The 25,223-nt window shown below is 39.3% G+C and overlaps 1 protein-coding gene across 1 annotated transcript in view; it reads right to left on the bottom strand.

Annotated features, from left to right (window-relative positions):
* UNC5D (unc-5 netrin receptor D) overlaps positions 1-24,608 on the bottom strand; it is a 255,875-nt gene extending 231,267 nt beyond the window's left edge. The window contains exons 1-2 of the mRNA XM_039220338.1: positions 24,509-24,608; positions 9,641-9,859 (exon numbers count right to left, since the gene is read on the bottom strand). Of these exons, the coding sequence (XP_039076269.1) occupies positions 9,641-9,859; positions 24,509-24,608 (319 nt within the window). The remainder of the gene's footprint in view (positions 1-9,640; positions 9,860-24,508) is intronic.
* Positions 24,609-25,223: the final 615 nt, after the last annotated feature.

The raw sequence follows: 25,223 nt of genomic DNA, 5'->3' as shown, positions 1-25,223 counted from the left end.
AGTGCACACGTGACAAACATCCATGGAAAGCAGCTCTATTTAAGGAAACCTCCTCCTACTCCCCTCCGCTGAAGTTCATCCAATAGTGTTGCAGGGATGGCCATCTATTTCAACATCTCAAGAGACAGTAGCTAACTTGTTCATGAGAAATGCGACAGAGGAGCAGAAATCCCAGGCAAACGGAAGGTGACATCTAATAAATAAAGGCAGCACTGCACCTGATAACTTGTGTAACTCTAATAAGCACGAAAAAGTCCAACCCTTTAAATTATTGTGTAAATTACAACCATAGCCTTTGTTATGGACTAGCGTCTTACAGAATATAAAAATATGACTATGGGACTGATATGCTAATAAGCTTTCGACGCTGTTGGATGGTTCAGTTGTACAGAAACTAATGTTGGCAGCAGATGAATAATTGCTCTGCATGTTCTAAACATAACAGAGCAGCACAGACTTCATCATTTGTCAGCTTTATTTGTTTAAATGAGAAAAATGCTGACAGCAGTTATTGCTGTAATCCCCTTATTTATCAGATAGAAAACACTAGTTACTCTTAGCAGGTCTAATCCTGTAGGGAGACTAAAAGTTACAGAATTTTCAAACTAATTGAAGGTATACTGTGTTAGTGTTCCAAGAAGAGAAATACAGAAGACAGCAGGAAGGAAATGGTGAAAGAAAAAGAAGGCAAATCATTTATTCCTGGCTAACGTCGAAAAGGGGGACTCTATATCTTAGTATTGACTTCTGTAGCAAAGAAAGAAGTCTAGAATAGTATTTAGCATTCAGCACCATGCCCACTGCAACCCAGTGCCTAACAGCTGTCCCACACCTTTTATCTACTGCTCATTATCACACTTGCACAAAACTCATCAGCAGCATCCTGCCATGGTTATTGCTGCCAGCCTGCTCTCGGATACACCTGGTGATGGGCACCTGGGGAAGAATTTGACATCATTCCCCAATGCTTCCCACCCCTCCTCACTTCATGTTCCACAATCTTTTGGAAGTTCTCTGTAGCAGGATGCATGGCTTTATTAAACTCAATTACTAAGTTCAAAGATCTCTCTTCCTCCTTGGAGTATTTTTCGTGTCACAAAACCACATAGACTTAAGAAACCAGCAAACTAGGCCTCGGTGAATTGTCTTCTCAACTTAGGCTCTGTGCCCTTTCCTTGGGGGCAGCTTAGCTCTGTGTTTCATCAACCTCATGGGTCATTTTCCACATTGTAATGGTTCATGATTGGGGATAAACTAAGAGAATGAGTAAACTCCTCTCCAAAGACAAAGTTCCGAAGAACTATTTCCAAAGCAACTTCATGAGTGGTGCAGGGCCCTCCTCAATTCTTTAGGAGTGAAAAAGGAAAAATCAAAGTCCTCTTGAAAAGCGACAGCCTCATATTCAAGAGACTTCTCTAATAAACTATTGTCTACCTAGGTATCTCAGTCCCCTCTGAGACCTGCATTTGACTGTGAGATAGTCCATCCTTACCCATGGTTTCCAGAGGAGACAGAAAACAACCCATTCATCTGGAGGAAGGAAGTCCACCACTTCTACAAGTGAGTGTTGTTCATGTGCCTCTTACTAGTCCAGGGCTAGAGCCTAGAAAATATGCTTTGGGGTGCCTGGATGGCTCAGTTGGTTGAGAGTCTGAGCCCTGATTTTGGCTTAGGTCATGCTCTTACGGTCCTGAGATCAAACCTTGCATCGGGCTCTGTACTGAGCATGAACCCTGCTTGGAATTCTCGTTTCCTCCCTCTTTGCCCATCCTTCACCTGTGCTTTCTTTCTCTCTCTCTCAAAATAAATAAATAAACCTTTAAAAAATGCTTGAACAAGAAGCTTCCCCATATTTTGAAAGGCGTTATTATCATCATTGTTGATTATTACACCCTTTTATAGCCCTTTATTTTTATTAAGGTCATCACATGTATTACCTTATTTCATCTTAACAGCATGTTACTGTTTCTATGCTTACCTCGTCGCAGGTCCCATATCATAGGAAATACATCAGAGATGTTACACAGTTTGCAATGTACATTAATTAAAAAACATAACTGAGTGTACCATATTGTGCCTGCCACTATGCCGGGTGCTGACGATACTGTGACAAAGTAGATGATCAAGATTCTTGCCCTCAAGTAGCTTACCTGCTAAATGGGGGAGACATTTCAACCTTCCCAGACAAGGCAGTATGGGAACTGTCATGACATAAGAAGTGCCACAGGACCACACGAGAGGGGCTGCTTACCCCTCCTCAGAAGCAAGAGGTTCTAGGGGTGGATGCCATTCTACCTGGAACATGAAGGCTCTCTCCTTACCTAGTCAGCATAATGTCTAAAGCAAGGCTCTGGGAAGGACACATGGATCGGACACCTATTTAAAGTTTCAAAAGTCTGACATATTAGGGAAGCATTTTCACAGAAGTGTGCCTCCATTCCTTTGGGGACCTTAGATATCTTCAGGCCAACATGCTATTGAAAATAGTAAGTTAAATGTAGATAATTAAAAGGTAGAACTGTATTTCATTTTCCTGGCAGATGCTTAATTACGGCTAAATGTCTTTTGCCACTTCATCCTAGCAACAAGATTAAAATGTATTTTGATAAAAAAAAAATAGTCATCCTTTGAATGTGTGCGATGCCTAATGAATACTCTTTAGTTTCCCCTAGATAATAACCACTCCACGTATTCCTCAGAAGCACAAGTTCAGAGTTAAGTACAGAAACTAAGAATACACTCAAGCTCTCCAGTTTCTTCCACACCAGAGATTAGAATTAATCAGTACAGAGGTGTCTGGCAGAGGGAAGCAAATTAACTTGATAGTGTTGTCTGATAGCAGAGAGAGGGAAACTCTAGAGCCAGTAGTAGACAAGGTAGGGTTATTTAGAGGACAGCACCCTGTAAATGACTCACTGGGACATCACACTCACAGCATGGTAGACAACCATCATGATGTCCAACCCAGCTGCCTGGATAAGTGACTTCTGTTTCCTGCGGTCACTCAAATTACCTCCAGGTAGTAGATCATGCCCTGAGGGCAGGGCATACATCATAAAACCTCTACCTCCCAGGGTGCTACCCTTGGCTCAGAGAATAACATGAAGCCAGAATGTAAACTGAAGGAATGAATTGCAAGCCAGTAACAAGTTATTCGGTGCAAGGCAGTTACTCGCATGTTAATAAGACCGGCCCTTTTGTCTATTTGAAATTATAAAACTTCATAATTTTCTATTGTTTTTGAAAGAGTAATCAACAGCCACTTTCCTCATTAAAAAAAGAATAATAATGAGCAATTTCAGGTTTATCCTTTTGAAGGCTAACCTGGATTGAGCACTTGCTGTATATACACTAAGCCCTGGGACTCTGTACTCCTCATGGGAGTTCTATGTAATAGATAAAATTATTGCTATTTTACAGCTGGGGAAACAGAGGTGGAAGGAGGCTAGGTAACATATGTACCTAAAAGCTTGGAAAGTAGGGGCTAGATTTCAAACCAACATTGTATCATCTAACACCGATACCCATGCTCTTAAGCGCTACATGGTCTTCAGGGTTTCTTTTAGATTCTTATAATTCCTACTTCAAATAAACATGCTTCTGAGTGTTGTGTGAACAAAAAAAGCTGAAAATGTCCAAAGGCATTGATACAGAATTTAGTGTTTACGACAAATCTCTGGTCCCTATCAGGAATTGCTATTAAATTACATAAATGGTGAGCTGCTCTCTCTCTCTGCTAAGGATGGAGTGCAAAAGGCCACCACTTTTTTGTAGGTAAGGTTCAACTGGATACAAGAGACAAGATCTCCTATAATCTGTCACAAGGTTATGGAAAGAATGCATAGTATTTTCATGAAAACCTTTCAAAAATATGTCAGTCCTCTCTGAGAGGCACAGTATTAAACAAGATGAAATCTGGGGTGGGATGGGAGAACATTTCTATACAAGTGAGTTTTAAACTCACAAACTGTCAATGGAACACTTGAGAGATGGGTTTTTTCTGTGTTATGTGGACTAAAATATATGCTTCCCAAAAGTACCTCAGTGATTTGTGAATCATTGAAGGCAACTTCAAATTAATGGTTTTCTGGAAAAAACTATATTCAAATCCCCATCACCAGCACAGCAAAGTTCTTAGATACAAACTTTAAAGATTTAATACATTTTTATTCCTATTCTTCTCCCTTCTCTCAACACAATCCATTAACCTTTTATCCCCAGAGAGCAACTCCAGTTGTTTAAAAAGGAAATCACACACAATGAAAGCTCTGAAATGATATTCTTTAAGAAGAAAAATATTAGTTTACCGGAGTTGAGACTTTTCCCATAACACATTGGAATACACATTATTTCACTCATTAGAGTTCAATACCTCCAAGGTAGAATAAGATAAGAGCCACGGAGCGCTGTTAAGGGAACTTCTGTTTTTATTGAACAATAAAGAAGTGGTTTAGCTTATTGATAACTCAAGCTTCCCACAGGCTACATTACCTTGATTGCCAAGGATGGGTTTTGTTGGTTCGTGTTTCTTTTCCGTGTGTGTGTGCATGCGTACACGCATGTCTGCCTGCTTATTACATTAAATCTCTTAATTTCTCTGTTACTAAGCACTCTGCCCATTTCTCAGGGGTGTGATTCCTAGGTAGGGATTACCCCTCAACTCCAGATGTTAACAGGCAGAAGTCACAAGGAAGAAGAGTTCCCATATTTCCAAATGAAATGAGGCAAAACAAATGAAAGAGGACCCCTTCGCTTGTGCAGAGAACAGAAAGTGTACATTACTAAGAGGTATAGCCATGTCTGTGCAAACACAGTAACTCATGTCAAATAAATTGTGCCTTTTGCAGGAAAGAACTCTAGCTCTGGGTTTTCTGAGCTAAATTGCATGAAAACACACAATCCTTTTTCTTCTTATTTGAACTCTTAGATGACGGGGCCAAATTACCAGAAAGACCAAAGGCAGTTTGCAGGCTTTAACAACTGAAAGGACTTATTGCTTCCAATTTGGAAAATACAAAAGATTCTGTGTCTACTCCAAACACTCCTGGGCCTTATGCATTTCCCATTAGGACTTTGAAGAAAGAAAATCTTAAGTAAAGAGAATATCAAGGTTCTCTGAGAGTGTTCAAATGGAGACTATGTTGGCCAAAGATAGATAAGCAGTTACTAGCAACTTCTTAAAAGAACATGGACAACTCTCTGCTTCTGCTCAAATGTAGTCCTGCATCCTTGGCCTCTTGGCATCCTTCTCTCCTCCTGGACCAGCAGGAATTGTCTTACAGATGCAATCAAAAGCCATTAAGTCTGTAAAGGTAGCCACGCAAGCCCTGTTCTGGAATTCCGCATTGAAGAACCCAAGGGAAGAAATGCATCTATTTTTCAATACCTGAGGCCATTTTGCTTCCAACCTTAATTGCACTTATGTATTGGTTTGACGTACACCATCTCCACTCATCTTGCTCTGGTTTCCACTATTCTGCTATTAATACAGAGCTTAGGAAACATAATTGCAGTGTGCAGTAGACAGCGATTTTCATTAACTACACAGAAGAAAACTGTTTAGGGAGAGACATTTTTTTTTCTATTGATTCAATCAAAATGACTTGGAAGAAAAGGTTGTACTTATTAAATTCTTTTCAAAAAGGTAGTTGTTAAAATTCAAATTCTTTCTCAACCAAAAATTGGTATATAATCTCTTCAGGTTTTGTCATTTATGATTTTTTTTGTTCTTCCCAGTTCCTTTGAAATTTGTGACTTTTTATTGGTCTTTTTTTTTCTTTTTCTTTAAGTGGAGAGGGGAGACTTTTACATGGAAACAGAGAATGTAATCAAGGCTGCTATCTGCAAGACATGGAGTTGCCTAGCAATGCTAGGGGAATTAAAAGGGGAAGCAATAACAAAACAGAATGTTGTGAAATTACAAGAGGGTGCAGTGTTAAATTGGCTTGCAATACTTATCAAGAGGTCTTTGAATGAGAACGGATATAGGATTTTCTAGGACTGGTAGAAAAAAAAAATACTTGGCCATTTTTCAATGTTCTTCCTATCTTTCATTTGGAGGAGTTTACCCAATGGGATTCTGCTATTGTGAGTTCATTACTGGACAAAATCTAGGCCAGAAACATCGGACAATAAAACAGAGCCTCACTGAGCCACTGGTATTTGAGTCTTTTCCAGTTGGACTAATTGAATATAAGATATATAAGCCTTTCACATTCTCCCATTGTCTTACAGGCTTTTGCTCACAGGGCAAATACTGCTCCCTTTGTCGCCCTCTCCCAGATTTCAGAGTCCTCTTTTGAAGTGTTCACACCGAGATAAATGCTTTGTTCATGACTTAGTCTCTCCAAGTGCAAGGAGAATCCAAGATCCCAACCTGGGAGCACCAATGCAGACATTTTGCTGACTCTGAGTTTGGATTTGTCATCTTCTTTTGCTTGGATTATGATAAATCATTTTAAGAAAGATACTAAGGGTGGCTGGGTGGCTCAGCCGGTCAAGCGTCTGGCTTCAGCTCAGGTCATGATCTCACAGTGTGTGAGATCAAGCCCCATGTCAGGCTCTGTGCTGACAGCTCACAGCCTAGAGCCTGCTTTGATTCTATGTATCCCTCTCTTCTGCCCCTCTCCTGCTCACACACACACTCTCTCTCTAAAAAATAAATGCTAAAAAAAAAAGAAATATACTATATACCTACAATCCTAGAGATGTCTCTATATATTCAGTTGCTATAAACTCTTGTCTAACAGCACCAGAAACATGACAGAGAAAAAAGGATTGACCTTCACAGAGACGGCAGAAATGATGAGGGATAAAGAAATCCCAAAGGAATAACTATGGGATTATAAACTTGGGAAATGGAAATATGAAACAGCTTCATGATGGAAAATGATGAGCGAGTGGCTGAAAGCCATCCTTATGTCAATAAGGGAATTTGTGAAAATTCTGATGAGGAAGGAGAGCACAGGGATCTGTATATAATGATGGCTCATAGTGAGGAGGAAATATATCTAAAGCAGAAACCAGGAGATCTGGGTTCTAGAAATAGCTATGCCATAAATTAGTTGCAGCTCTTGAAACTGAAGATTTTTATTTTGTAAAATAGGGCTGCTAGTTTATCACAAAGGTCCCTTCTAGTTCTCCGATCTAGATTCCAGAATTCTAAGCATGCTTTTGGTTGCAAGAAAAATATATCTAAAACAGGCACATTTTTTCCTTCCTCATAATGGTTCCAAAGTGCAAGATGGAATTGTGAAAGGTTTTAGGTGTTTCTCTACCTTTTGAAGTTATGCATTTATACTGCAACCTCAAATGAGTTCAGAATCGTATAATGTTTAACACTGAAAAAAAATATATATGTATATGTTTAGTTCTCTGCCTTCTTTATTGATTCCCAGGCAGTAACAGGATTATTATCTGAAGATCTTTTTGAACTATATGTCACTTTTTGCTTTGGAATCTGCTTGTTTCTTTGTTAGCTGCTGATACTCCTCTTCCTGATTCCTAAGGAAGTCACTCTCCAGATCAATTTCTTTTTCATATTCCCCATGGTCTCTGGACAACTCACCTCCTTGCCTTATTTCTGGATGGCTACCACATCTACTGTTCTATCTCTAAACAAGACAAACTCCAGATCTACAGCTCTAAGTATTTCAAATTCGGCTTGTCCAATGATCTCAGCCTTTTCTCTTTGCTAATGCAATCACTTACATCAACAGCACCCCTTTCTGCTTCTTTTGAGATTAATATTCCATCTTCTTCATTCATTCCATCAGTCAGCTATTTTTTATTTATTTGTTTTGGGGGGGTAAGAAAAGGAGAGAGAAAGGGGAAGGTGGAAACCCAAGCAGACTCCATGCTCTCAGCATACAGAGCCTGACATGGGGCTTGAACCCACAAACTGAGAGATCATGACCTGAGCTGAAACCCAGAATTGGACACGTAGCAAACAGAGCCACCCAGGCGCCCTCCTTAGTCAGCTATTAAGTGTGATTTGTTAAAGTGCTTCTCACACCAGAAATCAAGTTCTTAGTTCTGTGGTCACAACTCTAGAAGCAGACCTTTTCTTTCCCTCAACTGAAATATCCAAGTCTCTTGACTTGTCCATTCTTGTTTCTTACCATTCCAAACACCTGTGCAGATTCATACCACAAAGCAGAGCTCCAGCCATTGCATTCTCATACGTCAATATAATCGATCCCCACCACCAGCAAGATATTCATAAAAGTAAGGAACTCCTCACTTCCTATTTAAGAACTATTGAGCCCTCCAATGAATGAAGTTTGTGAGCCACCAGCTGCAATTCCACACCAATTTTCTATTTCAACCAATCAAACTTCCAGGTGAAGAGATACTAAGCTTTCTTTCACTTGCTAATATTGACCTCCAGGATACTGAGACCCCTCACTTCCATTTAGCTTAGCATTTATTTCTCCTATTTAAATTACCTAGTCATCAATGTCCCTTTCAAATGTGAATGCTTCCACACCTTTCCTGATAATACTAATTAGACATAATCTTTTTTTTAATTCTCCAAAGGATAAGTGCACTTATGGGCATAATGGACTTCCACCTATCAAATCCCAGAGATCAGTGTTTGTATTTTAGCATCCTTTGAACACTCAGAAAGGCCTTTAACATGGAATAGCAGTGGTGCATAGTTAATAAATTAAGCTGGCTTGAAACTTCCTAATTATACTCAGATTGTTTGACTTCTTCAAAATCTATTATCTAGAGAGTGAGTCAGGACTAATAAAATCAATAATTCAGGGTGAGAGCAGACTGGATTTACGGTGAGGCTACATTTTCAGGTAGCCTGAGGAGCCAAAGTTCAAAAGCATATACAGTTTCTGTTATACACTAAAATTTAACAACTTAAAATTTTGGAAGTGTTACATCCAATGATGTTGCTTTCAGATCCAGCACAAGCCTATAGTAGTTTACCTAATGTCTTTGAGTCTCAGTTTCCTTATCTAGAAGAAGGTAAGGATGGTGTGATTTATCCCCAAGGGCTGTTGTAAGGACAGTGAGATAACATCTGTCAAATGTTTAGATGAGACATGGTATACAGTAAGTGCTCAATAAACACCGGCTAGTAACGATCATTACTCTTATCATCACCATTCATCAGCCATATTAGCCAAACCAATAAAGAAGGTCCCTAAATTATTTCATGCTGGAGATCCCATTCAAATCTGATAACCAAATGTGAGCTCTACCAATTATCAAAAGAACTTAAGGATACTCAGAAACCACCAACGCTGGAGAAGGAAATACCCAAGAATCAAACTAAGAGGGAAGATCTGAGAAACTGAAATCATGCAATTTAAAAAGGTATTTTTGGAAGATCTGCCTTTAAAAATATTTAGAATTAAGACAATGAAAGCAGTGACTGGTTGGTTGCATTTCCAGTGAGAATATTATTCACTTCCATCCCAAATCAGGTGTTAAGATGCCTGTGTACCATAGTGGAGTAGACTAGCCAAGGAGCTGTGGAGTCATATAAACATACGATTGCACCTTATCTTACATTCCCGGATGATGTTAACATGACCTCAAATAAAGAACAGGTGGGTGGCTTTCACACTTTGCCCCAGCAATATCACAATATGAGGATCTGTGGATCGCATCCCATTCTTACCTGAACTCTCATCCAGACTCTCCTCAGAGACGTGCTCATTTTGATGGACCCATTCGCCATTACATTTGAAGAATATCTGCATGGCTGGCCTCGCCTTGCACCTCAGTGCGATGGGGTTGCTCTTAATGATATAAGCATCATCTGGCTCCTCTATGAAATGAGGCAGTGTCCCAGGAGCCGAGGGGATGGACTCAGGGAGGGCTTCACTGTTGTCAGTTCCTGCGAAATCAAAGAGGCCATTAGAACACTGCCTATATTGACAGCACACGTATCAGGATGCAAAGCACAGCCCACCCAAGCTCTGAGAATCTGTCTTGAGAAACACTGCACTATATGAATACAGCATGCTTGTAAGGCCTGGCCAGATGACTCCTTGTCCAGGGGCTGAACCATATAATATGGTACCTTTAGCTGGACACACCTTCAGGGTCACTAAACAAGTGAGGAGACTCCCTTGAACTAGAGTTGTGAGTCGGCAGGTCTCTGCTGCAAGAACAGAGTCAAGTATCTGTGGGGTGAGCAACTGATTCTTAACATTCAGTCCAGTGAGTGCACACCCCAACATGGGCCCCAAGCTGCCTCAAAACTTTGAAATAATGCTGGAAGTAGCTTTTGTTCTCCTATAAATGAGCATGGATGATGACAATGTTGGTGGAGATAGTCATAAGACATGTTAAAAAAATCCAAATGCTTTCTCTACCTATGAAACTGGAGATAGGCTGGCATTCTATCTTAGATACAGTTTTCTCCAAAACCTCATCAATTTACTCAACCTTCTAAAAGGAATGAACTTTTGTTCTGCTTGTCTATGGCTAAAAAATTCTCTGCCCTCAACACCTCCCTCCATATACTGTGAGCCTTACTTTCAAGGCTACGAGCTAAACAAATCACTAAAATAGCCATGAACTTTTACTTCTGGACCTATAGTTACATTTTTCAAAGACAAAAAAACATGGACATGACTCTCCCCTAAATTTAGGGAACTGATGAGTAGAGAGAAGCAAAATAAAAAGGGAAAAGCAGAAGCCAAGATTTTGATTCACTCCCTCTCCACTACATTTCTCAAGGATGTGAGTCCCAGGAAACCAGCATAAAGTCAACGGAAGCAAGATCTGAACATGAAGCACTGTGGAAATGACCAAGAGGAACATGTGTGCCTTCCACGGCCATTCCAGGGAAAGAATGAAAGAAGCAAGAATTTCAGTACCAAGGTCAACTGTGCCCTGGAAAGGGTTATTCACATTCAAAGCAAACTAATCTCTAGGATGAAGCTGGAAAGAGGCATAACAAAAGCATTGGAAGAATAATCCAGTTCATCAGGAGGGAGCCTAAGAGGAAGGGTGCTTCCAGTGACCTAACCTAGCTCATTGTGCGTCTTCTGACATAGGACAACAAATAGCGTTTCTTACTATGTGCACTCAAGTTCCTAACCTACATCAGTAAGCACTGTCAAAGGTAAACAGAAGCCACAGTATTAAGGGGGTAATACTTTAAGATGTAGGAGGCATTCTGAAATGCAAATAAAGAGTGAGGGGCTAGGATACAGAAGGTGTTATTGCCTATAATTATATTTCTGTGTGAGGAAGAAAATAAAAGACACTGAGTTGGGAGAAATATGCCTTGCCCACGGGAACAAACACCATGTGTGCCACCACAATGAATTAAAACAAGAGTTTGATTCTCCAAATTGTTTTTTTCCACTAAATACACCAGCTGAAGGGGCGAAAAACCTCATACAACAAAGAACTTAAGATACTAGGAGCTTTAAAATGCATTTGTAATCGAAAAGCCAGCTCATGTGTAAGTAACAGTAACTGGAAATACCAACAATTCATCGTAAAACATGTACCCAAAATAGCAAGAGAACAAATGGTTTTTGTCTTAAAAGTATAATGAAGTCACTCAGAAAATAAAATGTATATATGCCATATGGAATAAGAAGGGTCAGGACAGAATCTGAGAGATCTTTTTTTCCTTGAAGTTCTAAATTACATGTACAATCGACTTCATAAAATAGATCATATATTAATTCATTTTGTTACTGACTGCTCATGCCAATTTCCATCTTCCATAAATACTAAGTCCCCTCAGGCTTTTGTAAATCCATGCATTAGAGGAAATGACAAAGGTATTAAAAGATTTTATATGGACATCAAACAGCTCCCACTCCCATCAGGGCCTCGAATTCTGTCCAAGTAATTCATTACTGCAGGAAAGGGTCACCTGTTAAGGAATATCCAAACCTTACGGTGGGAGCCAGAATGAACAGCCTCAGGCATACATTTTGAATGATGCATTTTTATTTAACTAGTAACAATGCATGAATTTCCAAAGTAACTCCTAAAATGGGAGTGGGGTGCATCATAAATAACCATCTCTAAATAAACAGTAAGGCCACCTTTATTCAGAATAAATAAATGACAAAGGCACTAGATCATACAATACATCAAGTCCAAACTATCCAATTCACAAGAGAGATATCTGAATGCAATTAGGTTACCTCCCTGCTATTTTAATAAATACCCTTGAAATAAAGTAACAAGTTCAGCTTTTATCTGAAACAGAGCAGGAGAGTGGAATCGAAAAGTATGTAGGTAAGTGTCCTGGCTATCTCCATTAAGAATCGATCAATCTTAATGTTCAGAGAAGGGGGGGAGGGGGACAAAACAAAGAGCAGACTGTAACATTACATCTTAATTATTATTGAAGTCATGTCAAAGTCATGTATGTATAGGAAAAGGGCCAGCTTCCATGAAACAAAGAAACAAAGGGTGGCAGTAGGAAGGTGAGATCATAGGTATATTTGCATATGTATCGCCATTTATTTGTATCCTTCCAACAAAGAAATAAGTGACTGATTGATTGATTTTGCTTTGTATAGTGAAGTGTTGGGAGTGGTGTTTATCTAACACTGTTCCCGAACCCCACTTCCCCTCCCCCAAGTTCCTCAATGGGCTCAGGATCAAATTCCTGCTCTTTAGATGGCTTCTGTGCTGTTAGAAGGCTGGATTCTCCCAGCAGGCTGACCTCCAGCAAGATACCTCTTCCTTACCCCACAAGGCTGGGGGTCACCTACCTCCCTCTTGCTCTGGGGATACCTGCCATGCTCAACCCCACCTAGTGGCTTAGAACTGAATTGCCCAGGAAATTCTCAGGAGATATCAAGCCAAAGGGATATGATGGGAAGTAAAGGAAGTGAAGGGGGGTACTTTTCAGGCGCCTGGAAGTTGCTGACAGCACCTGTTCTCTGAAGTGGGTGGGAAGCAGCAACTTACTTTAATAAATAATTTTACAGAAGACAGCACGAATACTTTGGGGCTCCAAGGTCAGTGTTTTTACAATCTCAATACATCTGCCACTGCCTTCTAATTCAGAGAAATGTTTTAAACCTGGTGTGACACATGCTGGTGACCCTATGACCCAGTTGACTGCCTTTTCCCATACTGCTTTTACAGTAGAGGCTGGAGAAATCATAAACTCAGTTTACTTCTTTGCAGGTAGGAACGGCCATGTTAACAACCCTCTAGCAAATGAGTCATAAACAGAAAAATATCTGAGAGAGCCCTTATTTTCTAATAAAATAAATAGGTATGGTGGGTACTGTCCCTTCTCCCTCTTGTTCCTGACTTAACTAGGGAAGGTCAAGAGGAAAAAACATACGAGAGGAGCAGAGAGGGACCAACTCTGAAAACCTACAGGCTGAAATAACACCATGAGGCATCCACTTCCAGAAAAAAAAAAAAAAAAACTTAAAAGTAAATAAGCGTACTTATTTAAGCTACTAATAGTCAGAATTTATGCTGTTTTTGCAGAAAATAATCCTCAAAGCTACAACTAGATCTTCCTTTTTAAACAAAGCCAGAGCTCCAAGCTTCGCTTTATTAAATTCCAACACTCTCAGGGTTAAAGAATTTGGGACAAGGAGTCTGCATGACTCAGTGGGTTAAGTTTCAACTCTTGATTTAGGCTCAAGTCACGATCTCAGGGTTTGTGAGATCGAGCACCACATCAGGGTCTGTGCTGACAGTTTGGAGCCTGCTTGGGATTCTCTCTTGCTCTCTCTCTCTGCTCCTTCCCTGCTTGTACTCTCTCTCTCTCAAAATAAATACAAAAACTTAAAAAGAAAACGAATTTTGGAGAACTAAAAAACATGGAAGCTAGGATGGCAGAGAGCAAAAATAAGAGCTGCCATTTAGTAATGATTGGAGATTATTGTGATTTGCCTTCTACAGGTATTAGGTCACTTAAGCTTCATACAAATTCTCTGTGTTGGGTACGGTAAGTATCCAGTTTTGCATTTGAGAAAATGTTTCAGTTATGTGCCTCATCTAAAGTCATACAGCTAATAAATGGGGCTCCACATTTGAACTCAGGTCTCGGACTCCACTCAATTCACAATTCCATTTTAGTTCCGACAATGGAGCCTTAGAAGTCTGATACGTTCATTGTGTGGCTTATGGGAGCAGTGTGCAGTTCATAAGACCAAAAGCAGATATAAAATTATATATTATCTGTGTGGTAACTCACAACTTTCATTAAGTATAATGTACATCTTAAACATCACTCACAGTTATCCTGTTAGCTAGACTGTGATTTTTTTTTTAATGTTTATTTATTTTTGAGACAGAGACAGTGTGAGTGAGAGAGGAGCAGAGAGAGAGGGAGACACAGATTCAGAAGCAGGCTCTAAGCTGTCAGCACAGGGCCTGATGGGGGGGCTTGAACTCATCAACTGCAAGATAATGACCTGATCTGAAGTCAGATGCTCAAACGATTGAGCCACCCAGGTGCCACATGATTCCAGGTCAGAAAGGTATATTATGGACACAGTCTAGAAAACATCTTGAAAAAAGAAATATTTTTGAACAATCTTTTAATGTTTATACATTTTTCAGAGAGAGAGAGAGAGAGAGAGGAAATGAGCGCACAAGCAGGGTAGGGGGAGAGAGAGAGAGAATCTGAAGCAGGCTCTGCACCACCAGCACAAAGCCTGATGCAGGGCTCCAACTCATGAACCATGAGATCATAACCTGAGCCAAAGTTGGATACTTAACTGAGAGCTGCCCAGGTGCCCCAAGAAAAATATTTTTGAGAGAACAGCACAGAAAGTGCTTAACTAATTATAATCAAATGATGAGGCATCCTCATGAAGCTCAGAAAACAAAGAAGTCAAAGAGTAAGTGCTAGAGAATAAAGTAATGAGAAAGCTTTTTCAATGTTTCATTTGGAAATAGTTTCATCTCTAAGCAGGAATACTGAACCACTAAAACTCCAATTAAAATAACAAGGAGTATGGGGCACCTGAGTGGCTCAGTCTGTTAAGCTTCTGACTTTGGCTCAGATTGTGATCTCGTGGTTTGTGAGCTCGACCTATGCATCATCTCTGCTGACAGCTCAGAGCCTGGAGCCTGCTTTGGATTCTGTGTCTCACTCTCTCTCTCTCTGCTCTTCCCCTGTTCATGCTCTGTCTGTCTGTCTGTCTCTCTCTCTCTCTCAAAAATAAGTAAGCATTAAAAAATTAAAAAAAAATAACAAGTAGTGTATCAGGAGACAGTGAACCTCAGAAAGAAAAAGAGACTGGGGTCAGGGTATTGCCATTCTGTCATGCTTAGCCCTACGAAACTGCCAAGAGTCCACAGGTTGATCTTTTCATCTGTAACAGGACTGGGCACACTGAAGGCCAGAGTCATTCCAAAGAAGGAGTCATAAGACCCTGGACTATTATCAAAGGATGCTGGCAGGGCACAGGGTTTGAGTATACACGAAGCTGAGCTTTAATGGCTTTTGAGAAATTCTAAATTATTTTTGTACTTTTCCCCCAAGAGTAATTTGCAACACACTTCATTCATTTTTTCCTCTTCTGTCTCCAAAGCATGCTTGTATTCTCACTGGTACAAAACATTCATTCGTATTTGTTTCAGTGTCCAACCAATAATCTTACTATAAAACAAAGACTACATCTGGTAAAGTGAGGAACTTGAGAATAAAATAACCTGACTTAAACTCTGAGTCACCTCTGTGACCTTGGGTGAATATTTAATTATGAGGTTCTGTTTGTCTCATTCATAAAAGTGAGTGATTAAGGGCACCTGGGTGGCTCAGTCAGCTAAACATCAGACTCTTGATTTTGGCTCAGGTCATGATATACGTGTAGTGGGGTCCAGCCCCGAGTCAAGCTCCACATTGAGTGTGGAGGCTGCTTAAGAGTCTCTCTCTGCTCATCCCCCACATCCTCCCGTCCCCCAAAAAACAGTTTAAAAAAAATGAGTGATTAAAATTTATTAGTGAGAAAGTTATTAGTGTTTTGTGATGTTAAAAGTGAAATAATGTATATAAGAAACACACAGCAAATGTCTAAATGTTATATAAATACAATGTGCCACCACTACCACCACTTGGACATCATCGCCTGGATAAAAAACAGCAAGCAAAAGGAAGACATTTATGGGGCACCTGGGTGGCTCGGTTGGTAAAGCATCGGACTCTTAATTTCAGCTCAGGTCATGATATCATAATTCATGAGATCAAGCCCTGCATTCGGCTCTGCACTGACAGCCAGAGTCTGCTTGGGATTCTCTCTCTTCTTCTCTCTCTGTCCTTCCCCCAAGCTCTCTCTTTCCCTCTCTGTCTCTCAAAATAAATATATTTCTACAAAAAAAGAAACATATTTATAATTACAATCTCTATGATTTCCATTCCCAAGCTTGGCATCCTAATATTTGTACTAATATCATATTTCAGCCTTGGGATGATGACCATTATCTTCATCCTGGAGCCCTCACGATAGGAACTGTTGGTTGTAACATGTTTTTACTATTTACTACCCATACGTATGGTAGCATAACTCTCTTAGGTCAAACCCCATGAAAACATGCTGTGAAGCATTTATTTATTCAGTAAACATGCAGCAAGTGTCTATACCATACACCAGGCACATGGTTGACCTGCAAAGCAGACAATAATACACAGTGGATCTCCTGTTGGCCAGATCCCAAAACCATTGCCTTTTAAGAGGCAAGCAGTTATTAAAAATAGGAGATTTCATAGCATTCCAGAGCCCCTGCCACTGCAATATTTAAATGAAGCAAGGCACCTCAGAAATTGTTCTTGAAATTCCACTCAACGTCTGTGGGCATATTGGTCCACAGCAATATGTAAGTCAGAGCAGAAAGCCATACGGGGGAAACCAAGTTACATAATATAAGACAACACAATAGAGCTGGGTTCTTTGCTTTTGTTTACAGAAATGTAGCTTTTCTCCATATGGTTATTTAATTAGATAGGGGATGCACGGCACCCACGGAGTGCAGTCTAACAGCCGGAATTTTACATACCAAATATTTAATGCGATTTATGAAACACAGACTCTTTCCCTAGGCCTCAAGGAGAGATTTCTTTTTATAAACTCAAACTATTCTGCCTTCTTCCCAATGTCTAATAAAAATGGAAATGTTTTATATATGGCTGCATTTGCATAGTTCACCTCACCTGTGTCACTCTTCTATATTGTCAGTCTAAGACATTATTGCATTGAGCAGATCTTAAATTTTGCAGAGTGGAGGATGGTACATAATGCTTACAACACAGGCAAGGAAACATGAAGAGCCATTCTTGGTTCCTCAAACAAGAAAGTTTAGGTTTCCAGAGAGCTTTGAAAAGCACACTCATTATTCCCCAAAGTTTCATAATTTACCTTAATATATTAATTTTTTAAAACTGACATATATGTCCCTGCCTACTAAGGTCAGTCAATGTTCTCTGGAGATTCAAAGATGGACAGGACACAGTTAATTTACACAAGGAGCTCACACACTAAATTGGAGACAAAAAATGACAGACCAACAATAAATACACAAACAGTATATTGGAAGTATACACACAATGTCGCAGAAGCACTGTGGAAAGACAGCCCGATATTCCTTGGGGGAGGGGGCGGTTCATGGCAAACATCATAAGGAAGAACACGTTTTAGCCTAGTTGGCACAAAGACTTAAGCAGAGAGAAGGCATTCCAACTGAGGTCATGACATGTACCATGGAATGCAAGTTGGAAACTTAGGAACAGTTAAATATATCTTCATTAGGACTCACATTTTGGGGGTGCCTGGATGACTCAATCGGCTAAGTGTCCGACTTCGGCTCAGGTCAGATCTCATAGCTCATGAGTTCGAGCCTCATGTTGGGCTCTGTGCTGACAGCTGAGAGCCTGGACCCTGCTTCGGATTCTGTTTCTCCCTCTCTCTCTGCCCCTCCCCTGCTTGTTCTCTCTCTCTCTGTCTCCCTCTCTCTCTCTCTTTTTAAAAAATGAACATTAAAGGGGCACCTGGGTGGTTCAGTCAGTTAAGCATCTGACTTCATTTGGGCTCTCAGGTCATGATCTTATGGTTTGTGAGTTGCAGCCCTACATCAGGTTCCGTGCTGACAGTGTGGAATTCTTAGAATTCTCTCCCTCCTTCTCTCTCTGTGCCTCCCCTTCTCACAGTGTCTCTCTCAAAATAAATAAAATAAGCTTAGAAAATAAAAATAAACATTAAAATATTTAAAAAATAACAGAACTCACATTTTGAAGAGTTTACTTTGACACGTATGCCCTATGCCTGGGTGGCTCAGTTGGTTAAGCATCCGACTTCAGCTCAGGTCATGATCTCATGGTTAGTGGGTTCGAGTCTCGCATCAGGCTCTGTGCTGACAGCTCAAAGCCTGGAGCCTGCTTCAGATTCTGTGTCTCCCTCTCTCTCTGCTCCTCCCCTGCTCATGTTCTCTCTCACTCTTGCTCTCAAAAATAAATAAACATTTAAAAAAATCATTGGCCCTAATTGGCTCTAACATCTCTGTTTCTATATGACTTTGACTAAGAGCATTTGGAGATGTAGACACAGAGTAACCACCAAATTTCAGAAAGAGAACATTTTTGGTTTAACAACATGGGTTAAAGTGATTCTTTCTGTATACTATGGAAGAGGGAGAAATCATGTTTACTCTGATACGTGGGATGGAGTCATTCCTTCAGCCACACCAACAAAAGTGACAAATCTCCAAAGGCCACGAGGAAAGATTTTGTTTTTGTTTTTAAAATGATCACCATTTGGGTTCTCACCTGACTCATATGCAAAATAGACTTCTGACATTAGGTCTAAGTGAATATTTATAATATTCCTGATAGCAGGCCTTATTCCTTAATAGAAACACACAATGTACAGTTAGATGCAGCGTGAGACACGTGTTCTCATAACAGTTCCAAAGGGAAATAAGAGGCCAAATGTGGTCTGATGGTTCTATATGTGAGAAGAGATTACTGAGGATTTACATTTTTACTGCTTTCTTTCATTATATTTTTAAATGTGCTCTAAAGTAAACATTAAAAACAGAAAATTATGTATCTACATATATACATATACACGTGTGTTGTATGTGGATGCAGATATAAACAATTCTTTACTCCAGTAAAGGAACATAAAAGGCTCTGTAAACTATGGCAACTTCCAGATTTTCCTTCATGGCGTCCAACTTGTACTGTATTAAAATTCAAGAATCAGGGAAAAACTAACAAATCTATTGTTCCTAGGAAAAAATGTAAAGGGTTAGATTGTAAAATTTCTAAAAATTATTCATTCTAAAGTTTAGTAATATTTTTCTGAAAATAGTAGATAAGATGAGGCTTAGAAATTGTTTCTTAACTCCCCCCCCAACAATGGATACATTTGTGTATGAATGTGTACCTCTGACTAGTTTTCAAATTTCTTCTGAAAACCTAGTGGGAATTGGGAAAGGTTTGCTTTTCAAAGTGTTATCGCTTTTCATTTGTTACTGACAGTTTTCAAGAGTGAGGCCATTCATAGTTATGGAAAAATGGTTGTTTTAATGCAACATTGAATGACAGAAAACCAAACAATCAAACACTATTCTCATATTTTTCATTCTTGGAAAATTACCTTTCAGGAAGAGCTTCGTGTTTTATGTTCTGCACACGAATACAGCAGGGACTTTCAATCTTTTTATGACAAAAGGAAGAAACAAAAGGTGGGAAACAAAAGCATAAGGAACAAACACTAAATTCCCTTTGAAATAAACACTTCTATTGCATGTCAGGTCACATTTGAAAAACTCAGATGGTGACCCATAAATCACAGATATCAAATTTTAATATGGGCCAATTTGACTGCTACATGCTTTGATACATTTTTTTGTATGTGATCTGGACTCAGGCGAAACAGAGTAGGAGTTCATCTTGATAAAAATCTAGGCCAACTCTTATCTCCGGCACACAGAGGTGAAACAACTTGTCAAAGAGCTATAAGGAGCAAACTTAGGTTGAAATCTCTCTGTTGACATCTACAATAATATTTTCCCCATTATGCTATGCTGCTTTCATTTAGACAGGATACAAAAGATGAAATTTACAACTAAGTCTTGTGTTATCATCTACTGAGAAATTTTACCCAGAATAAAATCTTGTAAAATCTCTTTTATGATGATCCTGTAACTTGACAATGTTCTAATAAAATCAAATACAACAAAAAACATAGTCTTTAACATTTCATGGTGTCTTCTATTGCAAATTATGTCTTATTATGAGATGCTAAATTACAGAAAAAACACAAATATATACATATATATGTATGTATATGTATGTGTATATATATATATACACACACACTGTTATCCCTTGTCACCAAATTCCTAAAGACTATGACTATTCATAGTTTCGTATATTTCATACCCATATCTTTCTTTATCAGACATATATTGAGTATTTGGGTTTTCTATGAATATTTGTGAGATGTTACTTCATTTTGTCATAGTATTATTTTTCATTAACCTGATTTTTAAACCAGATTTTTAGTGATTGAGAGTAGATAGATCAGTTTTGATCTTGCCATTTCCTTACTATATAAAAGTTATTTCCAAGCTTTAATTTTGTATTGATATTATAATGCTCTACTCAACTATTCTGAATAGACTCAAATGTGTATCTCTCTCTAGACATTCAAATATGTGTAAGAAAACACCTACAGATATATTCACGTAAATGTCCCCACAGACCTCTCAAACTTCTTATGCTTAAAACACAGCATATTACTTGGCCCTTCAGATCTGTTCTTTGGTCTAAGTTCCCTATACGAAGAGTGACCTTAGCAGTAACTGGATTCCCCAAGTTTCTCGGGGCTGGGGATCACCTATTTTTCTCCTGCTCAGCCCCCACACTCAATTTATCACTAACCTCTACTGGTTCTGTCTCCTAAATATCTTCCTAATTCATTAACTGCTTTTCATCCCCATTCCTGCTGCCCTGCGCCTTGCCATCACCACTGTTACCTGAATTACTACCACTGGTCCAGTCTTCATCTGCTTGTTTCCTTTCACACGTTACCACCAGGAGGCTACAGGGACTATCAGTTCTTCCAGGGATCCAAAGCTCTTTACCTGGGACCTATCTACACCATGTCTTTCCTTCTGCCTGCATGATTAATTCTTCTCTGTTTTGCTTAGAGCCTATTCTCATCCCTCAGGCTCTGTTGACACATCATATGTGAAGTCCTACTGGAATAACAAAATTTCTGGGATACATTCCTCTTCCATGTCCTTCCATGATACTTTGTACTGCCCTATCATTACTCATGTATACCAACGCACCTTCCTTTAGACTAGAGGTTCCGTGAAGGTAAAGAACATGAAAATCTGAATAAACAGATAAATCGAGCCCTGATGAAACTCTGTGACCATTCTCTTTGTAATAAACATGTATTAAACACGTATGATGTGCAACTACATTTATGTTCAACATGGCCACCAGCATTCTAGAACTTTACCAATTTTCCTCATGCTGACCAGCATTAAACATTCTGTGATATTTGTACATTGATGGGTTAAAATGAATATTAATTAACATACACTTCTTGGTTGCCAGCCAAGATAAATATTAAAGCATGTTTATCAGCTTTCATTTACCCTTTTACAAGCTGCATATTCATATTTTTACCATTTTGATGGTTTTATAGTTTTAAGAAAAATGTAGCTATAGATCTCTAAAAGTAAGTACAATGTAACTTAAATGCATAGATTCCATTGTTTCAGTATCAAGTGCCTAATCATACCAGTTACACCTTAATTATACGTTATTTCTTCCAAGCCATTAATTCCTTCATTTATCAACAATTTGGAATTACAGAAATCAAAAGATGAGTTATGCTATTTCACAAGTAAAATAATTTTGACTAAAATGGTTAACTCTAGAGAAAAAAGGTCTTTTGCTGTAGGGAAGAACTTACATCTTTAAAAAAAATCAATATTTTATGAGGAGGATTCATAAAGAAAAGCAAAAGAACAAGATTTGTCTTCCCTTTCTTAATGAGATGACCTTCTTTGCACAACAAAGTCTTTCTTCTGGAAATCACGTAAGATGTTGATATGAGGATGAAGTTTTGATGCTCATATGAAATCCTTTAATTCCTTTGTTATTTTTCCTAATACACAGATTTAGTTGAGCCTGCTGAGATGTGGTATTTAGTAAAGACTGACAATGCACCACATGGCACTAGTGACCAGCAACAGAGACTGTGTCCTGATTTGATTTGACAGTCATCTGATTGGGAGGTAGAACATACACAATAGAAGGGGGCTTAATTTCCTTATCCTCCTTAGAGAGGCTGTCAGACACTGTCAGAAACAGATTTATACCAAGTTGTACCAGAAACACAAAATACTGTTCTTCTTGCTATCTTTTATCAAGAGGCAGCTTGAGACAAGGGAACAAATGTGGCTTGGCATTGGAGCTTGATTCAAACTGAGTCTCTACAATTAGTTATAAGATCTTAGATAAATATCTAACCTACTTTCTCCTCCAAATTCTTCCACACAGAAGAATACTATACTACTGCAAAATCATTGTATATATTCAAGAAAGTAAGTGTATGTTTACCAGGTTATTATATGGCAATGTAATAAGCACTCAATATATCCTAGAATCAGTAGCATATTAAGTATTAAATGGAAATTCAGAGATAGAAGGATGGGTAAAAGACTCATGTGGACTTCCATCCAAAAGATTTTGTGTGTGAGGGAAAAAAATGCCACAACAAGAACCCTGAGTACTCAGCCCTTAAAAAAAGGCCTAAGGATTTTATGTATTTTTCCTTACAAAGTGAGGGGGAGAAGAATACGTGACCCAAAAATGTGCCATATTGACATGCAGATTATTTTAAGATAAAGACAGTCAGGCCAATAGCTTCAAGAAGAACTTTTTACTTCTCCCTTAACTGTCTAAAGGAATTTCGATAGAGAGTCTGGACCAGGAGCAGAGTTAATACCAGAGATAACATTTTACACCACAAGGACTGATTCATATGACATGGCAAACATTTGCTTATTGAGCATTTTCTTCTCCTACCTTACCATGAATTATCTTCCTCCCCTTTGAAGTCCCATAGACTCACCTCTTCTTCTCAGCTTAGGAAGGTATATAAGCCCCAACTGACTGTCTGGAGGCGTCAATTCTCTCAGGTTTCCCTATGCAGGAAATTATTCTTTTCTCCTGTTAACCTGTCTTATACCAATTTAATTATAAGTCTAGCCAAAGAACCTGGGACAGAGAAGGGAAAAGTGTTCCTCCCCTGCAGACTACATGCACCAGCATGGAGCCCTCCACTCACTGGACCCTGCTCACCCCTGAGCTGCTACAGCTGAGAGATCCTGGGACTTCTGACAGGGGCTGCGAGAAGGTAAGAATTCTTCCTGTGAAAGTCATTAGGATCTCTGCCTATAGGATCTGGTGGAAATGAATGTGGTGAAAGTCCTTTTCTTTTTTTCCAAATTCAGATTAGCAAGAGAAAATATTTGTGTGAACTAGTTCCTTTGGTATAGTGACTCTGGTAAAAATCTCTTAAGAGTACCCTTGTTTCCTATCGATCCCTATCTTAGCCTTTTGCATCACTGTCCTAAGACAGAAAACCACAAGGTAGAAAACAGGCATACATTTCCAGCTGGCCTCACAGACTGGTGAGTTCAGGGTTCTTACCAGACCCGTATCTGTTTAATGTTTAAACACTGCTGTGGGTCTCCTACATAAAAACCAGATAGGTTTTCCTTTCACCTTGTTACATGTCCTGAGAGCCTGGTTTTGTAACCAGGTTTCTACCAGCAGAAAAGGGAAAGTGCAGGTGTGTATTTTGTGGCCTGCTGAGTAGACTGATGTTCTAAGACTGAGGTTCACAAGAGCACCCTTGTTGTCTGGCCATGCCAGCTCCCGGGAAAACTTTTTTTTCATACGGGTCCCAGTCTATTAAGGGCCTTTGTCATCTCAATCTCCAATGCCTTGCTAGTGCTGCTGGATAAGTCTCATTCTAGTAGTGCCTTCCTGGTGTCACAGATTGGTGGGTCTGTGACTAGAGGTGTCTCATGACCCTGTGAGAGACCAAAGACACTGTTTCCACTACACCATGCCTACCACCCATGACCTAAAGCTCTCTGCTTTCTTAGGCTAACTCTAGAGTGAACTCTCCAGATAAGGGCTGCATTATTTGCACTCTTTTTTAGTGCTTCTTTTTGGTAAAGCCATAAGAAGGCTTACTGGTTTGAGTAGCTATGAAGAATAAGAGATCTTAGTCATCAGTACCCAGATTCTTTGAATTAAGAAAACTATATTTGGGGAAAAAATTTAGAGAGCTCTCATCCTAAAGAAATTGTCTTACTGGTTCCTATGGAAAAACCAAATTAAAAAGTAGATACAAAGGAATGTACTGGCTAGCCTTCGTGACTCCCTTAATAAGATGAAAGAACAGAAATAAGACTTAGAATAAAAACTAAAGTTCACATCCAACATAAATTTCCCTTTTGGAGACCTGGCCCTATTGCCTCACCCAAATTCCCTTACCTCCCACACACCTCAACCTTCCCCCAAAATGGGATAAACACTCAGCTGCTTGTTTTAGCTTCCCTTTTCCTACAAGATTTATGGAGTACTCCAGCGTCATCTCTAGGTCCAAAATGTAGAAGTTACTCATATAAATGCAGAATGCCAGGAAGTAAATTTATCAAAAGTATCTGGGATAAACAATAAGGCTCTTTTTGCTGGGCTCTATAATCATTTTCTCCCAGCTACAGGGCTTCCTAAGCAATGGCTTTTGTGGATATATCATGGTCTTCCACTCAAAGAACTCAAGTCCCCTGAAAAGCAGCAGATGTAAATTATAGAGCCCTTAACCCCTACCTACTTTTAGAAGATCCTCCCCATTTTAAAGAGGAATTAAAAAAAAATAATGGTCAGGGTGCCTGGGTGGCTCAGTCAGTTGGGCATCTGACTCTTGGTCTCAGCTCAGATCATCCGACTCATGATCTCACCATTTGTGGATCTGAGCCCTGCATCAGGCTCTGTGGTGATGGTATGGCACTTGCTTGGTATTCTGTCTCTCCTCTCTGCCCCTCCCCTGCTTGTGCATGCTCTCTCTCTTTCTCTCTCAAAATAAATAAATAAACTAAAAATATTTTTAATTGCCCAAAACATTTAAAAAAACGATTAACGGTCATTCATAACCACACTCACAGAGAACTTGTTTGGCTACTAATGGTTGCTCTTCAAACCCATGATA

Source organism: Hyaena hyaena, unplaced genomic scaffold, assembly GCF_003009895.1.
Source record: "Hyaena hyaena isolate Hyena2069 unplaced genomic scaffold, ASM300989v1 scaffold_885, whole genome shotgun sequence".
NCBI classification, from domain to species: domain Eukaryota; kingdom Metazoa; phylum Chordata; class Mammalia; order Carnivora; family Hyaenidae; genus Hyaena; species Hyaena hyaena.
Note: the sequence above shows the minus strand (reverse complement) of the source record. Positions and strands in the feature narration are given on the sequence as shown.